The sequence below is a fragment of the Coregonus lavaretus genome, assembly GCF_964263955.1.
Source record: "Coregonus lavaretus genome assembly, chromosome: 5".
Taxonomy (NCBI): domain Eukaryota; kingdom Metazoa; phylum Chordata; class Actinopteri; order Salmoniformes; family Salmonidae; genus Coregonus; species Coregonus lavaretus.
In genome coordinates this window covers 59,520,501-59,539,866 of record NC_139992.1, presented here as the reverse complement: position 1 = coordinate 59,539,866, position 19,366 = coordinate 59,520,501, and the positions used below count along the sequence as shown (strand labels likewise).

The 19,366-nt window shown below is 42.1% G+C and overlaps 1 protein-coding gene across 8 annotated transcripts in view; it reads right to left on the bottom strand.

Moving 5' to 3' along the window:
* lrrfip1a (leucine rich repeat (in FLII) interacting protein 1a) overlaps window positions 1-15,977 on the bottom strand; it is an 89,595-nt gene extending 73,618 nt beyond the window's left edge. For 7 of the 8 annotated variants that reach the window (XM_084162377.1, XM_084162378.1, XM_084162374.1 and 4 more), the window contains exon 1: window positions 15,250-15,835. In XM_084162377.1, the coding sequence (XP_084018503.1) occupies window positions 15,250-15,339 (90 nt within the window). In that variant the 5' untranslated portion in view covers window positions 15,340-15,835. Of the gene's footprint in view, window positions 1-15,249 lie in introns of all 8 variants that reach the window. The other variant, XM_084162371.1, reaches the window with a different exon arrangement.
* Between the last annotated feature and the right edge of the window lie 3,389 nt (window positions 15,978-19,366).

The following is a 19,366-nucleotide window of genomic DNA, read 5'->3' as shown; positions in this document are numbered from 1 at the left end:
CTTTACTGCACATTTGGCAGCGATTACAGCCTGGAGTCTTCTTGGGTATGACGCTACAAGCTTGGCACAACTGTATTTGGGGTGTTTCTCCCATTCTTCTCTGCAGATCCTCTCAAGCTCTGTCAGGTTGGATGGGGAGTGTCACTGCACAGCTACTTTCAGGTCTCTCCAGAGATGTTGTATCAGGTTCAAGTCCGGGCTCTGGCTGGGCCACTCAAGGACATTCAGAGACATGTCCTGAAGCCACTCCTGCATTGTCTTGGCTGTGTGCTTAGGGTCATTGTCCAGTTGGAAGGTGAACCTTCGCCCCAGTCTGAGGTCCTGAGCGCTCTGGAGCAGATCATCATCAAGGATCTCTCTGTACTTCATCTTTCCCTCGATCCTGACTAGTTTCCCAGTCCCTGCCGCTGAAAAACATCCCCACAGCATGATGCTGCCACCACCATGCTTCACCGTAGGGATGGTGCCAGGTTTCCTCCAGACGTGATGCTTGGCATTCAGGCCAAAGAGTTCAATCTTGGTTTCATCAGACCAGAGAATCTTGTTTCTCAAGGTCTGAGAGTCCTTTTTTTGAGGAGTGGTTTCCGTCTGGCCACTCTACCATAAAGGCCTGATTGGTGGAGTGCTGCAGTCAGAGTGACCATCGGGTTTTTGGTCACCTCCCTGACCAAGGCCCTTCTCCCCCGATTGCTCAGTTTGGCCGGGCGGCCAGCACAAGGAATGATTTTGGTGGTTCCAAACGTCTTCCATTTAGGAATGATGGAGGCCACTGTTCTTGGGGACCTTCAATGCTGCAGAAATTTTTTGGTACCCTTCCCCAGATCTGTGCCTCGACACAATCCTGTCTCGGAGATCTACAGACAATTCCTTTGACCTCATGGCTTGGTTATTGCTCTGATATGCACTGTCAACTGTGGGACCTTATATAGACAAGTGTGTGCCTTTCCAAATCATGTCCAATCAATTGAATTTACCACAGGTGGAGTCCAATCAAGTTGTAGAAACATCAAGGATGATCAATGGAAACAGGATGCACCTGAGCTCAATTTCGAGTCACATAGCAAAGGGTTTGAATACTTACGTAAAAAATGTTTTATACATTTGCAAACATTTGTAAAAACCTGTTTTCAATTTGTCATCATTGGGTATTGTGTGTAGATTGATGAGACAAAAAAACAATTTAATCAACTTTAACCAAATTTCTTCAGCCTCCTGAGGTTGAATAGGCGCTGTTGCGCCTTCTTCACCACGCTGTCTGTGTGAAGGGACCATTTCAGGTTGTTAGTGATCTGCACGCCAAGGAACTTGAAGCTTTAGACCCACTGCGGCCCCGTCGATGTGGATGGGGGCGTGCTCTCTCTGCGTGCGGTCTTCTGTAGTCCATGATCAGCTGCTTCGTTTTGTTGACGTTGAGGGAGAAGTTATTTTCATGGCACCACTCCGCCAGGGCTCGCACCTCCTCCCTGTAGGATGTCTCACCGTTGTTGGTAATCAGGCCTACCACTGTTGTGTCATCAGCAAACTTGATGACTGACTTTAGGCTTGGGTGGAATCCAGATTGTCATATAGTACCTTCATACCGACCTTGTGCCATCCCGGGATATCCGGTAATAACGGCACTGAAGGGGTGCCATTTTCAGAACCCACTGAGCCGCTAATCCGAAGATTAGCAATGGTAACAAGTATACTGAACAAAAATATTATTAACGCAAAAATGTCAAAGATTTTACTGAGTTACAGTTCATATAAGGATGTATCTATGGATTTCACGACTGGGAATATAGATATGCATCTGGGCCTCACAATGGGCCTCAGGATCTCGTCATGGTATCTCTGTGCATTCAAATTGCCATCGATAAAATGCAATTGTGTTCGTTGTCTGTAGCTTTGCCTGCCCATACCATAACCCCACCGCCACCATGGGGCACTCTGTTCACAACGTTGACATCAGCAAACCTCTTGCCCACACGTGGTCTGTGGTTATGAAGCCGGTTGGACGTACTGCCAAATTCTCTAAAACGACGTTGAAGGTGGCTTATGGTAGAGAAAATAACATTCAATTCTCTGGCAAAAGCTCTGGTGGACATCCCTGCAGTCTGCATGCCAATTGCACGCTCCCTGAAAACTTCTGTGGCATTGTGTTGTGTGACAAAACTGCATCTTTTAGAGTGGCCTTTCATTGTCCCAGCACAAGGTGCACCTTTGTAATGATCATGCTGTTTAATCAGCTTCTTGATAAGCCACACCTGTCAGGTGGATGGATTATCTTGGCAAAGAAGAAATGCACACTAACAGGGATGTAAACAAATTTGTTCACAAAATTTGAGAGAAATAAGCTTTTTGTGCGTATGGAAAATGTCTAGTATCTTATTTCAGCTCATGAAACATGGGACCAACACTTTCCATGTTGCGTTTATATATGTTTTCAGTGTACACGTAAAACCCCATAGCGAATGCCAACTAAATGCAAACGAGCACATGCAAACATTTTATACAGTCTCTGACAAACTGCCAGTAAGCTTCTTCATTAAAAATACTGTGACAGGAGAAATGAAGAACGCAATCTGCTTTATCTCCTAACGTATTGCACACTTGATGTTGACTGCAGGCATTTACTTAAAAAGTATAAATCTAGCAGAGATCCCGCTCTGGAAATTTGATATGCCCGTAGAGTATATTTTCACTGGGGGGGGGGGGGGGGGCATGAACCCCCCGCAAACTACGCTCCTGTCTACGCCCCAAGGCGATTAACTTTAAAATGTACATTTCTCTCCACCATCAAGAGGGGGGCTACTAAAGGCTGGAGCCGGCCCTGCAAAAGGCTGGAGCCGGCCCTGCAATCCCAGCCTCCCTCCTACTTGTATAATTACACATACTACAAATTACCAGCAGAGGGAGACCATTTTGAATCTATTTTCACATTCACTCTGTTGTTAATGCTTACAAATTGGATCATAACGCTAAAAGTAGCAGAGATCCCACTCAAACTTTGATATGCCCGTAGAGTACATTATGTTCAGCAATATATTTAAACATTTGCCAAATCAAAAAAATAATATTCTCAATATTCATGTTTAAATTGTTCAATGTTCATAAGTTAATATAAGAAAATTGTTATTGAAATCAAAATACTACTCATATTACAGAGCAAGCGGTAAAGCTTCATATGATGCCAATTGTTTTGCTTTGTAGCACCTACATATGAAACATTATGGAGCCTTAAAAGAGGCCTGGTTAAGGCCAAAATGTCACAAATATTCCAACTTCTATTCATAATTTCTCAATTATGCTTTAAAAATACAAATGTCAAATATACAGTGCATTCGGAAAGTATTCAGACCCCTTGACTTCTTACACATTGTTACATTACAGCCTTATTCTAAAATGGATTAAATAAAAACATTTCCTCAATCTACACACAATACCCCATCTTTACAAAGCGAAAGGTTTTTGAAATTTTTGCAAATTTATTACAAATAAAATACAGAACCTTATTTACATAAGTATTCAGACCCTTTGCTATGAGACTCGAAATTGAGCTCAGGTGCAACCTGTTTCCATTGATCATCCTTGAGCTGTTTCTACAACTTGGAGTCCACCTGTGGTAAATTCAATTGATTGGACATGATTTGGAAAGGCACACACCTGTCTATATAAAAGGTCCCAAAGTTGACAGTGCATGTCAGAGCAAAAACCAAGCCATGAGGTCGAAGGAATTGCCCGTAGAGCTCCGAGACAGGATTGTGTCGAGACACAGATCTGGAGAAGGGTAAACATTTCTGCAGCATTGAAGGTCTCCAAGAACACAGTAGCTTCCATCATTCTTAAATGGAAGAACTTTGGAACCACCAAGACTCTTCCTCGAGCTGGCCGCCCGGCCAAACTGAGCAATCGGGGGAGAAGGGCCTTGGTCTGGGAGGTGACCAAGAACTCGATGGTCACTCTGACAAAGCTCCAGAGTTCCTCTGTGGAGATGGGAGAACCTTCCAGAAGGACAACCATCTCTGCAGCACTCCACCAATCAGGCCTTTATGGTAGAGTGGCCAGACGGAAGTCACTCCTCTGTAAAAGGCACGACAGCCCGCTTAAAGTTTGCCAAAGGCACCTAAAGGACTCTCAGAACATGAGAAACAAGATTCTCTGGTCTGATGAAATCAAGATTGAACTCTTTGGCCTGAATGTCAAGCATCACCTGGTCTGGAGGAAACCTGGCACCATCCCTACGGTGAAGCATGGTGGTGGCAGCATCATGCTGTGGGGATGTTTTTCAGCGGCAGGGACTGGGAGAGTAGTCAGGATCGAGGGTAAGATGAACGGTGCAAAGTACAGAGAGATCCTTGATAAAAACCTGCTCCAGAGCGCTCAGGACCTCAGACTGGGGCGAAGGTTCACCTTCCAACAGGACAACAACCCTAAGCGCACAGCCAAGACAACGCAGGAGTGGCTTCGGAACAAGTCTCTGAATGTCCTTGAGTGGCCCAGCCAGAACCCAGACTTGAACCCGATCGAACATCTCTGGAGACCTGAAAATAACTGTGCAGCGACGCTCCCCATCCAACCTGACAGAGCTTGAGAGGATCTGCAGAGAAGAATGGGTGAAACTCCCAAAATACAGGTGTGCCAAGCTTGTAGCATCATACCCAAGAAGACTCGAGGTTGTAATCGCTGCAAAAGGTGCTTCAACATAGTACTGAGTAAAGGGTCCGAATACTTACGTAAATGTGATATCAGTTTTTTTTTTTTTATACATTTGCAAACATATCTAAAAACCTGTTTTGCTTTGTCATCATGGGGTAGTGATGAGGGGGGAAAAAACGATTGAATACATTTTAGAATAAGGCTGTAACGTAACACCTTTACAAAAAAAAAATCACTTTTTACTTTTACACTTTTAACATAGGCCAGGCCCTGTTGTTATCTCATATCCCAGCCATAATGCCTCGCATTAGCATTACGCCTGGGAAGAAAACACTTTAATTTGCTCATCTTGCCATTGGCTCAACTTACCCCATGGCCAATACCTCAACTTACACCAAGGCAAACATTGACTATATAAGCCCACAGAGCTACAAGGATGCACTTTCATGCTAGGATTCAACTATATTGAAGCTTATAGAGACCCCAACTGATGTATAGAACAATCTTAAAATTATATACTTTGCATCATGACTTGGTGAAAATCAGTTTTTTGTACCTAACTTGCTTACCACCTTTTCCATGTGGTTTCTTGCTTCACAGACTCCATGAAATGATGACCTGATCTTCCTAAATATATTTGGTAAGCTAATTTTGGGTAAGGTTTCTTAGAAACAAGGGTGTCTCAACTTACCCCACCCTCCCCTACTGTCAATTCTTGACATGTCCTTTCTTCCTTCTTACCAACCAATCAAGCATGCACATATTTTGACCAATGAACAGTGCTCCCTGGGTTTAGAAGTGAATAAACAGGAAGGCGTGTGATAACTATCTCTACGGGCCCTGTGTGTGATGTCATCAAGAGAAGGCAAAAGCACAGTGCCTCCACATCCTTTTATGGAAACGTCCCTTTTTGGAGGTCAGAGCTGGCTAGGCTAACCGAACCCACTCGTCCATGTCTAAACATATGAAGAAATATGGAGGAAATGTTTAGAGAATTAATGTTTGCATCTGCATGTTTGTGTAAACCTCAGTTTGCTTCTTTATTTGGCATACTTTTTAGCTGAGCTAATGGATTTGGAAATGCTGAAGTTGAAACAGGAGTGAAATTACAGCTCATTGTTCCATTAAATTTTTTTATACATTTTTTATAATCAAGTAGTTTAGAAACATGGCCTACTTGTAATTGGTGCATGCATGCATTTGTGTCTCTGTGACACAATGTAGCCTAGATGTCTGTATGTATGCAGTTTTAAAATGAATCTCTGCATTTATCTGTGTTTATGTTTGTGCCTGTGTGCGTGACTGCGTACGCACGTGTGTTTAGGACTTTCAAATGTGCCAACTATCTGGCCTGTCCCATTGATGACAGTGACATTAAGGAAGATGGGGGTTGTGCCCCTCCTTGCTTCAGAGTCCCAGACTAATCCTCTAAACACTTGATTCTCCCTTGATTCTCTACTCCCCCTTGGTCTGTCACCTAACGCCGACCTGGCAACTTAATCCACGGCTTACGTTGTCTCCCGACCGCACTGAGACAACACACACCAATGTCAACAGAATCCTCTACAGATAATGCGAGACTGGCGGGAGATTGCCAAGTACCTCAATTCCACGAGGATTTCATCCACGGATGTTGAGAGCAGAGTAGAGTTTTTTTTATTAACCTCCGACTCCGAGTCACTATGCAGTCAATACGTCAAAGAAAGGCACTGTTGTTGAGTGCCTTTCTTTGCTGAAATCCATACTTTTTAATAAAACTTTCCTTGTTGAGATTCAATTGGCACATGCACATTCACGCTAAGTTGCCATCTTAGAGCAACAGCAATGAGGAAACAGTCAGTGTTGTATTTGATTCACGTTTTATTAAAAAGTATGGATTTCAGCAAACAAAGAAAGGCATGCAACAACAGGACAAGCATAGGTACATGGCAGTGGCGGTCGGTGACATTTAAGATGAGGGAGGACCATTTTTTTTATGAGCATGGCCTTATTTCTATTACAGCATATTGGATGACTGTCATTCATATTCCATTCACTCAGCTCAATGTAACATCGATAGGTTTAGGCTACTACATGATACAAATATCTATACCCATCATGAGGTTGCTACAATCTAGCCTACGAATTAAGGTTTACAACGTAGGTGCACTGGTCGAGAGAAACATTTTAGTAAATGTGAGTGTCTATTGGACAAATGCAGGTATCCCTGTTTTGTTCCGTTTGCTTCCATTTAAGAAACATTTTTCAACAGAATCAGTGGAATGAATACACCCCTGATGACCGCACAGTTCACTTTCATAGTAGCCACATACAAACAGCATGATCATTTGCTCGTTGTATAATTCCTTCTCGCATCTATCTATGTGCTCTCCTCCTCTCACCTTTTCCCTTCGCTTGTGGACTTCAGAGTACAATACAAAAGCTGTCAAAAGCTGTCTGTGAACAGGTGAAAAAAACCTTTCCAAGCCAAACCTTCATACCATAACCGCTAACCTCTACACAGAGCCTACATCATTGTCACCATATTAGCTAACGTCATATTCAACTTAGCTAGCTACTAGAACTTATGCATTAATAAACCCGCTACAATCATGCAGTACAGAGTACAGCAAGCAGTTTAGCAGTTACACCGGCGGGCCCCGGAGGCAATAAACGAATAAAACCAAAAGCTTACCTTGACTTGGAAGAGTTCCAGTGTTGGATAGCCATAGCAAGCTAGCTATCATAGCATCGCTCTCTGTTTGAGCCGGGTGTTTGAGGAAGCTAAACTAGCTAGCTGCATTCCCTAGCTAGGTAAGTGAAAAAAAATACAACTAGCTCTCCCTCTCGCTTCTCCTTCATTTTTGAAGAAATGAATTTGTTCAAAACTGTTCAACTATTGTTTTTCTCTCTCTTTGAGTCTACTCACCACATTGTATGCACTGCAGCGCTAGCTAGCTTTAGCTTTCAGTACAAGATTCATTCTCTGATCCTTTGACTGGGTCGACAGTTCATACTGCTAGAGCTCTAATAGGTTGGAGGATGTCCTCCGGAAGTTATCATAATTACTGTGTAAGTCTATGGAAGGGGGTAAGAACCATGAGCCTCCTAGGTTTTGTATTGAAGTCAATGTACCCAGAGGATGAAAGAAACTAGCTGTCCTCCGGCTACACCATGGTGCTACCCCAGAGAGTGCTGTTGAGGCTACTGTAGACCTACTGTAGACAGTGTGTTTTAATCAATTATTTGGTGACATATATATTTAGTATAGTTTTATCTAAAAAGGACACCTTTATTAATGTTTTTTTTTTATTCACTGAGGATGATGGTCCTCCCCTTTCTCATCTGAGGAGCCTCCACTGGTACACAGTATGGTTTTAAGAATTCAAATTGTTAAAGTATCGACTGCATTGAGACTCAGTTGGAGGTTCATAAAAAAAAAACTGTGGTCTGCGCTCAACTCTGTGGATAAAATCATTGTGTAGTTGAGGTACTTGGCAAGGTGGGAGGATGCCCTGCCCTGAGGATGCCCGTCCACCACTCTCGTGAATGGTAGCCTAATCCAGCAAAGAAGATACCGCAATCCAAGACATGCCGGTTTGTAAAGAAAGTGTCACGCGGGTGCAGCAGGACGAATGGGAACTTATTTTAACACCATTCAAACCCAGAGAAAGGTTATCTTCCCTCACCATCACTGAGAAAGACATCCCCAGTAGAGTGTGGGGACTGCTGCGGTCAATCAACCTCAACCACTGTAAAGCTTTCACCCTCTACAGACATAATCCAGTAGGAGGACAGGTACTCAATATACATGCTTTCGTGTTCACACTTTTCACTATTTAACTCCAACTGCAGAATGTAAGACACCTATACAGACAGATAAAAACAAGGTCACAATGTGACTAATTTTAACTTTTGCTAAAATCCCTCATTTAGGACATTCAATTCAGGGTCTGAACACTGGAAACAAATCAAATTAGGTTAGCATTTGATGTCTAACCAAGGTTGCTATGTCAGTTTTACAGGCTGGGGCCTCCCGAGTGGCGCAGCGGTCTAAGGCTCTGCATCGGTTCGATCCCAGGCTGTGTCGCAGCCGGCCGCGACCGGGAGACCCATGAGGCAGCGCACAATTGGTACAGAGAATTGCCAGGGACCTCACGTTACGATATCATGATACTTAGGTGCCGATACGATATGTATTGTGATTCTCATGATTCTATATGTAGTGACTCTATACTGTGATTTTATTGTGATTTGATGTTCCAAACATATTGCTCACCATGTCTGCTGCCGAGGGACAATAGTGAGTTTTGATCAGTCATGGAAATAAAAGTGCTGAAAACAAATCGTCTCTCTTATTAAAAATAAGATGGAGAACAAGTTATGAAGGAAAAATACTAGCGTTTTGGTGCAGGTACAGCCAACTACGATATATCGTCAATTTATATCCCGATATGTAACTGTATCAAATTTTCCCCCACCACTAATGTTCATGTGGATACGTTTTGAATGGTTAATATGAGTAACTCTGGTGTAGCCATAAGATCCCTATCATTAATGGCATACAAATATAAGTTTAATTCAGATCAACTGCCTCTTGGTGTTAGTTTATAAGAATAACGTGAAAAGTTGGATTGATGCAGCCTTAGAGCCATGGTTAATCTTTCAAATGCACCATTGAATTAAACGCATTTCAAAATATTCTAAGAACTTTTACCTTGGCTAGATTCATTATGGTGACGTGCCAGAAATCCTTGTTTGAATTATTATATAAAAGTGTTTGACATTGTAAAGAAAAGATTGGCAAAAAGTACAGAATTACAAGTGTGCAAGCTTCCTGAGCCAGAACATTCCTTCCTACTGTGTGGTCTCCTCTCCCTTGTCCATACTAAGTAAAGGATACACATTATATTATAACCATACATTTTAACTTTTCCTGAGCCTAATACTGCTCTGCACAACAACCCGTATAGAAACAAGATACAGTTGAACCACCACAACAGCTCAAGCTACTGATGCCTCGAAGCCTGCACTTAAAAAGGCTCCATTACCGAAGAGTCATTTGCCATGCCTTTTCCATGGAGTGGCCATTTCATGTGGACCAGTTAACTATCGGCATGCGCCATTGGACCCCCACCCCCCGCGACAGACGCAATCTGAACACAGGGTGCAGTAACAGCTGATCTTTAAGGGGCTTTCTATTTTTAAAGTCTGTGTTGCAGAATTGGCCTGCTCATCAGGACTGACATACCATACTGCCATTGTGGGACTCGACCCAGCCTGCCCTTAAAGGCACAGTATTTCTCTACTGTCTGTGTATAGCAGTTACAGTATACTGCCTTTAAAATTAACTGTCCTGAAGCTACAGCAAGCTACCTTTCTATGACAACAGCAAACTGTCCACTGACAAAGATTGTTTAACCACTCAGGAAATGTGCAAGGGCAGCTGTGGGGAACTGCCCCTTGACAAACTGTCCTTATCAAACCCTAAAACCGACTAGCAGACATCACCAACTACAGCATGTTCTGCCCACTGCACATGGTCTACAGCAAGCAACAATGACTAAACTGCAGGAAAGTGTAACCCCAGACAAATACCCCCAGCCTGTAAAGTAAATAGCAGTCTGCTAACTTGATACCAGAAAATGATAACATTCAAATAGCCAACTGCTACCGACTTGGCAAGGGTAATGATGAAGCAACAGTCACCAGTGAGAGTCTGTGTGTGAGGTGATATGCAAATGTAATGCAACATCCGGTATGAGTCTGAACAGACTGCACTTCCTTCCATTCAACAGTGGTGTTCCTACCCTGGAAGCACACTGGTAAAGTAAAGTACACCCTCTAGACATGTGGTCCTCTGTAGCTCAGCTGGTAGAGCACAGCGCTTGTAACGCCAAGGTAGTGGGTTCGATCCCCGGGACCACCCATACACAAAAAATGTATGCACGCATGACTGTAAGTCGCTTTGGATAAAAGTGTCTGCTAAATGGCTTATTATTATTATTATTATTATGTACTTCTAAAAAAACTGCCTGAGCTGTATTACCTGTAAGACAGTGACTCAATATGATTGGCTTGTACAGCATGATATGACTGTTTAACAACAAGAACTATAAAGATTGTGTGTTGGCACTCTCAGGAAGTCACCATATGGGACTGCATTTCAAGTGCTACATTCAGCCTGTGTTCTTCACACTTCAAACAGGGAGGTCTCGAAGACCCAGAGTTTATAGTTGAAATGTGAAAGCAGTGCCCTTTCACCTCACAAATGAGTGGCATGAGGCATCACACTTCATGAAATCCTGTAGCCAATGCAGTGTAAGTCAGTAGTTCTTAAAGTGGCGCTCACGAGCCAAAAGTGGTCCCCTTCTTTCACTGTGCAACCCAACGGTGCCAACGTAACGGTGCCAAAAGCGCTGGTCTGCCCTAGAATGCCTACGTAAATGACGATCGCCAAAACGGCCAAACCCCCAAAAAATGTACGGATGTTTTGGCCTCTAAAATTAGTTTATTATGATCAAGTTCGATCCCCCACTGTGAATTATTTTGAAGTTTGCTACAAATTGAGATATTTAATTAAATAGTGATCCATTCTGACAACTACATTTGTCGTTACACAGGACCACGTGCTGAGAGAGACCAATCACGGGTCGGCAGGCTATGAGGAGGTTCCGGTTGACTCTCTCAGGCAGGATGAAAACGACTACATTGACCATGATCCTTTACTAGTTACGGCCACTTTGACCATGATCCTTAGCGATTTTTTGGTGTCATTCAGCAAAATGGCTCCCTTCAAATTAAAATACTTCCTGCTTCATGCGCCACCGGGAGTTTTCCATAGGAATACGTGGATGACGTCAGCGCTAATCACTATCTACTGGTTTTAACCTTTTCACATGTGAGTTCCAAATATCTCTAACGGTCGCCCCAGCGTGAGTTGTTTTATGCACGTGATGTCAGAATGCACTCACTGTTCCAAAATGTGATTGTTACGCAACAGGACAGTTAACACGTGCTGCCTGCTAATTATCTACAGGCTATGTTTCAACTTGTCAAGTTCAAATTATTCTCTAACAAGTTGTATTTTCTAACAACAGTTTGAATTGAGGTGTGTTCTACCTCCTCATTAATTCACATATAAGTAGCATTTTAGTGTTGCAGCCAATTTATGTTTGAGGCTTTACTGAGCCGGACAAACTTCCCTCTTCGAGGAGAGCCCTTCCACATTTTTCCCACACATCAAGTATGCAGACATTTGCGCAGTCTTGCACGAACTGGCACATTTTCTGGCTAGAGCTCACATTGCTGCATTGTTGTTTTCCTTACAAATAATAACTTTAGACATGTGTGCGTTCCTATCAAAGTAAGTGCCTTATTTGCTGTATATCGTGTTGTCGTTTCTACTGTAGCATATGCATGGAGCATAACGTACTTAAAGTTTTATTCACGTTTTCAAATACTGGTGACAAATAATGCATTCCGATTATTGCCTAGATTGTAATGAACACCTATGATGTGTGTAAAATACTTTTTTGAAGGTTGTACTGATTATAATGCGCTAATGCTAAGCTATTTGCCAGCTATGTGTGGCGCCATGTTTGTTGACATTATACAATGCATTCTGGGTGTCACGTAAACGTCTGTCAGACCAAAGATGTTATAATGGTTCACTCATCTTTCGAATAAACTTCCGGAAATGAATGATCGTAGACGACATACCCCCTTCCACTTGCATACTGCAAACAGACCAACTTATTTTGTCTCCTCTTATTATCTTTGGTCGACGTGAAAAAACAAACATGACGGCGCGCACAAACTACCTATCGTCGGATTACTTTCGATTTCTAGAAAGTGTTTTACTCAATTATTTCTATCAATGTTCAGCTCACCCGTGATGTGATGAACTATAAATAGTAATTCATATTGTGGTTTCTGTCAGCCGAGAGTTCTCTAAATATGACCGCTTGTGTTACGTCAATCTTTCCTCAGTTAGCGCTAGGACTAACGTAGCCTACATTTTCCGGTTTGGAGGATTGTGTATGCTGTCACTACTTCTGTGAATGTCTGAACATTGCATCCAAAAATAAACTGCTCACATTCAGGACATAACTTTGTAAGAACTGTGTTTGTGCAAAATGTTTGTGAAAAAACAGTGTGGCTAGCTCAAATGCTGACTGCTGCGTCAATCGAAACTGGACGTTCTAAATCAGCGTTCTAAGCACACCGGTTTGAGCGTACGCTGCAGGGACCACTATAGAATGATCACACCCGTTTGTTGGTACATGTAAAAGGTTAATGTCTATGGTGCAACTTCATTGGAACTGATCACATGATTGTGACTTCTCCAGGGAAGAAAAGTTAATACACTACATATCCAAAAGTATGTGGACACCCCTTCAAATTAGTGGATTCGGCTATTTCAGCCACACCCGTTGCTGAAAGGTGTATAAAATCGAGCACACAGCCATGCAACCTCCAGACAGACATTGGCAGTAGAATGGCCTTACTGAAGAACTCAGTGACATTCAACGTGGCACAGTGATAGTTAGTCAAATTTCTCCCCTTTTAGAGCTGCCCTGGTCAACTGTAAGTGCTGTTATTGTGAAATGGAAAATTCTAGGCACAACAACGGCTCAGCCGCGAAGTGGTAGGCCACACAAGCTCACAGAACGGGACCGCCGAGTGCTGAAGCGCAAACAAATAGTCTGTCCTTGGTTGCAACACTCACTACCGAGTTCCAAACTGCCACTGGAAGCAACGTCAGCACAATAACTGTTAATCGGGAGCTTCATGAAATGGTTTTCCATGGCCGAGCAGCCGCACACAAGCCTAAGATCACCATGCGCAATGCCAAGCATCGGCTGGAGTGGTGTAAAGCCTGCCGCCATTGGACTCTGGAGCAGTGGGAACGCGTTCTCTGGAGTGATAAATCACCCTTCACCATTTGGCAGTCCGACGGACAAATCTGGGTTTGGCGGATGCCAGGAGAACGCTACCTGTCCGAATGTATAGTGCCAACTGTAAAGTTTGGTGGAGGAGGAATAATGGTCTGGGGCTGTTTTTCATGGTTCAGGCTAGGCCCCTTAGTTCCAGTGAAGGGAAATCTTAACGCTACAGCATACAATTACATTCTAGACGATTCTGTGCTTCCAACTTTGTGGCAACAGTTTGGGGAAGGCCCTTTCCTGTTTCAGCATGACAATGCCCCCGTGCACAAAGCGAGGTACATACAGAAAATGGTTTGTCGAGATCGGTGTGGAAGGACTTGACTGGCCTGCACAGAGCCCTGACCTCAACCCCATCGAACACCTTTGGGATGAATTGGAACGCAGACTGCGAGCTAGGCCTAATCACCCAACATCAGTGCCCGATGTTGGGTGATTATTCTAGCTGCGCTCGGCGGTTCATATAGTTTGACACATCTGAGTTTCTGCCATAGGATAACATTGGTTTACAGGTAATGCTGTAACTCTGCTTCCGTGCATGTGATTTCGTGGCTAATTGAGGTAAAACAGTAATTCTGCTCATAGATTATGCATGCACAAACTACACATTGACACATCCAGCCCAAAGCGGGAGGTTTAAAAAAATACTGACATAGTTTAGCACAATTCGGCAAAGTCCCGGAGCATGTCTTTAAGAAATAAAAATGTACATTTAAAATTAACAAAGAGTTGAGATATGACAACACAGGGACTGATTAAAAAAACGTAGGCCTGTAGATCGCACACCTACCCTATTACCGTGCACAGAGAAAATGTTCTGTTAAATTGAAAAGAAATTCCAGCACACTAGAGATCTTGATGCTCCACAGATCTAATGGATCTATTACCAACGTGTTGGTCTCAATAGACCTTCATCAGGGTTTAATCTGTGAAGCATCAAGATCACCAGTGTGCGGGATCCGGTTTCTTTTGAATTTAACAAAGAGACTTGAATTGCGGGTCCACCAGGAAGAGTGAGTGAGCCAGTCACAACATGACTTCAGCACCTGTCAGAGAACCAACAGCATATGACCGCATGTCACTGCTGCCAAGACTAAACCATACTGGGAAGGGATTCTTGGAGGTTAGCACATGTAGCACTACCTTCTTATTTCACTTTCATTTTGCATTAAACATGGCCACAAATAGGATAGGTGTGATCATTGCCACCTGCTCCTAGAACATGTAGCCTAGTCTACATTCATCAAAGGGAATTTATACATCTCAGTGCTTTTGTGCACATAAAGTAGGATTAAAACTATAGTTATGAGTTAGCCAATGAATTAGTCATTAATACACACAATTTGTTCTTTATGTTGGGCACGTCTGGGACTGGACAGGCACTTTTAAATGTGTACCCAAGGCAACCCTGAACTGTGAATTTACAAACCAATAATTTGGCTAGACTGCTAGAGAAAAGCAAACCAATGTAGTATGAGGAGGAAATGTTCACTTTTGGGGTGCAGTGTAGGCTATACTTTATTTCCTCGTGCGCACATTGTGTCAATAAAGCCAAAATATATATTCCTGCCGCTGGGTGAAAGGAAGGGAACAAGATGAGGGTGAAATTATACAAATACAGAGTAGTGGAAGTTGCATGGAAGTGCAAAGTATCTTTCGTATAGTTCTCATCTAAAAGACGTACCTCTCTTGCTATGAGATTAAGGGCATCATCCTCGGCCGTCGACCTGTCCTTATTGGGATTTCTTTTTCGTCCCGTGCCCTGAGTCCCCATGTCTTGGTTTCTGCCCGATAATTAGGCTACTGGTCCAATTCGTTGAACGTAGAAAATAAATTCAAAGCACGTCTCGAGGAAAGTACTACTGTCACAATGTTGGGAGCAACATTTGTCAAATCACAAATGAGTGGGCAAACCGTTCGTTACCGAGCGCAACATTGGTCATGGAGTTACATCCGTCTTCAATACCTCTTCCTGTGTTGTTTCTATCCAAAACAAATTTTTGCCTTCGTTTGTATTGAATCCGCACATTTGTAACACCTGTGCTTCCCAGAGGAATTCACAAATAGTTGAGTAACGTTACTTCGTAAACACGTTTCATAAAGATACATTGACTGGCAATACATCTATTCAGATATGGAATCAAAATAACTTTATAGTCTATGTAACATTTTTTTTAAACATAAAAATACAATTAAAAAAAAATAATACACTTGGTGAACACGCTTGGAAGGAGCCACGATGCTGTCAAAGTATCCTAAAGTTGAGTCAGTCCCGGATGAGGACATGAGCGAAATACATGTTCCGGGGCTCATGCAGCCTTCTCCGGCCACCAAATTGCCATAGAGGGCGGCGAGGCTATGCTGCTATCGCACTCTCTCACACCCTCTCCGCTATTTTTAATGATGAGTGGTGAGAGCTAAAAACAGAAACCTTATCTTGTAGGCTACTTCTTAAAGGCATAGACTATGACTGATGGCTATGCATATTTAACAACAATAACATTATATTTGATCCACTTATATGTTAAAAGTGCCCATAATATATGTTCTGTAGAATGTTATTAATATCCTTTCCCTCCATGTTCATTCTATTAATTTCCTATGAAGTATCTCAACGTGATTGGGGTATTTGTATTTATTTGGAATTATATCATGTGCTTTCCAAGTAGTTGCCTATGCAGATTGTAGACTAGCAATAAACTACCAAATATGGTAGGTAATATTGTGGTAACTTAAATTCTATTGAGTCATGGTTGTTGCTCCATAAGCCAAACTGTTGCCTAATTGTTGATCCGTGTTGCCTAATTTGACTCTGATCACTATAGGAAGTCCGATAAACTCATTGACTTGATCATAGACGTGATAAAACCCAGACAATAACATATTGAGAAGTGTAGTTAAAGTTATTGGAACCCGGAACATTAACCATGTTTCCACCCACAGTTTTTATGCCCATAATAATCATACATACCATGCCTTTTCATCATACCTACATTTCATGACAGCTGTGATGGAAACAGGAAGTTTCGGTACAATTTGATCAATGCCGACAGATAATTTGTTCGTTCGACAAGACCAGAGTAGGCACATTTGCTATGTAACGCAACAGTATTTGTGACAAAACTATCCATAGAGTTGAAAATGCGATGGAAACACATTGACCTTTTGATTTTTATTCGGTACACTTAAGCGAAAAAGTAAATGTTGTGTGCACTGTCATCACGCACTGATTTATATCCGCAATAAATTAGTTTGGTGGAAACACCACTGGTGAGAAAATTCACATATTTTCTTTATGCACATTTTTGAATATTCGCATGAAAATCTGTCGTCAATTGTTTGGAAACCTAGCTACTGGCCTGGGTGTCCTCAAACTTGGAAACCTCTCAATAAATGTCTCATAAATCTACTTGGCCTATAAGCAATGCCTCCCTCTGGTGTTAGTCATATGTCTTGCAAGGAACCGGAGAGATATCTAGACTAGACAGACCACAGGGTTGACCATTCAAAAACGTTTTGCAATAAACAAAAAACAGTAATTTTTATAGTGAAATGGTTTTGATGTTCCAATTGTGACGGAAAAGGTGTAGCCGCTACACTACCTTGTTTAACGAGGTTGTTTAACGAGGTCCTCGGATAAATAACTGAATAGGGCTCAGTTGGTAGAGCATGGCGCTTGCAACGCCAGGGTTGTGGGTTTGATTCCCACGGGGGGCCAGTATGGAAAATGTATGCACTCACTGAAACTGTAAGTCGCTCTGGATAAGAGCGTCTGCTAAATGACTAAAATGTCAATGTAAATACAACCAGTGGTATAAAGTACTTAAGTAAAAATACTATAAGGTACTACTTAAGTAATTTTTTGGGGTTTCTATTTTTGACAACTTTTACTTTTACTTCACTATATTCCTAAAGATAAATGTACTTTTTACTCCATACATTTTCCCTGACACCCAAAAGTACTTGTTACATTTTGAATGCTTAGCAGGACATGAACATTGTCAAATTCACACACCTATCAAGAGAACATCCCTGCTCATCCATTTACATTTACATTTACATCATTTAGCAGACGCTCTTATCCAGAGCGACTTACAAATTGGTGCATTCAACTTATGATAGCCAGTGGCACAAGCACTTTTTTTTTTATGGGGGGGTGGGGGAAGAAGGATTACTTTATCCCTACTACCTCTGATTTGGCGGACTCACTAAACACAAATGCTTCTTTTGTAAATGATGTCTGAGTGTTGGAGTGCGCCTCTGGCTATCCAAAAAATGTATATATGAAATTTGAAATTATTTATACTTTGACTTTGACACTTAAGTTTATTTTTGAAATTACATTTACTTTCGATACTTAAGTATATTTAAAACCAAATACTTTTAGACTTTTACTCAAGTAGTATTTTACTGGGTCATTTTCTATTAAGTTATCTTTACTTTTACTCAAGTGTGACAATTGGGTACTTTTTCCACCACTGAATACAACTAAACCTGTCGTTTCCAACGAGAGCAAATTAATCATAGTGGGCAGAATAAGCAAGGAGGTGGGCAGAGCCAATCACGAGCTAGCGAGATCCTATTGGTGCGTTCTAGCATTATTTGCATATTTCCGTTAGGGAACGCCTACTCTGAAGTGTTGGTATGCAATAACTCAATTCACCCTTGCACTCCGGAACAAAGCACTTTTTAGAAACTTTGGCAAAGGTTAAAGTCTATCAAACTTAGTCCACTCTGTGCGTAACAGATTCTTGGTTTTGGGAACAGAAAACTTTAATGAGATCAAATGTTTCATAATGAGAAAATGAGCAGAATGTCGTTTTGTCCAGGGATACAAGAAAAATGTGTACTGTTGGTAGTACTCGAGGACCAGGATTGGGAAACACTGTGGTAGGCTATAGGTAACGTAACCTAAAGTAGCTAAAGTTAGCTTGCAAAGTCACAAATCACGTCGCCAGATAGCAGCTCGCTAATTACATTGATTTGCTTTGGAATGTCTAGCGACCATATTACGAAAGCTAGCTATCTAGATTTTGGTTTAGATAAACAAACATAGTTCGCTAGCTAGCTAAGTAAGCTACATTCTCTGCCCGACTTCTTAGTAAGGTAACTGATTAAATGTTACCCCAGCAGCCTATGCTTGCACGTACAATAGTTTGCACATCCAGGTACTGAGCACCACACCATGACTAAACTTTAAAGTTGTTGTCCACACAAAAATAAATAGCTATTTGCAAGCTGATGTTCTATGAACAAGTGGCTGGTCCAGTGAGTAACGTTAGCTACTTGTTGACACCCATTCTTAAACGGATCCACCTCGACCGGCGGTACCACGCCCTGAACATCTCTAGGAATTCTGGCTATTGTGGTTTGCTTACAACCAGGAAATGTAGATGGCCCGTTTCTACCGGTGAGATGCAGAAACGCTTGTATTTGCGTGTAGTGAGGAAATTCGCTATTTTTATGACATACGTTAATAACATATATAGTGAAAGAGCAGGTTATATGAAAACACAGGTTCGAAATATCAGGGGCGGAGCTATCAAGATTGTAGTTTTTATGTCGTTTGTCATCTTACATCCAACTTTAACTGCTCCGCCAGCAATACCCTTATGTCTCCCATGGACCGGTTCGTACTTAAAACATCCTCCATTCTGTCTGCAAAGGATCCGGTATCCTCCTTAACTCGATTGAATGTATCATCGGTGGCAAAAAATATGCTGTACTGTCTTTATACAGTCCCAAAATGTTTTGCATGTCAGCAATCAAGTTCAGATATAACTCACACAATGCAGCCGGTA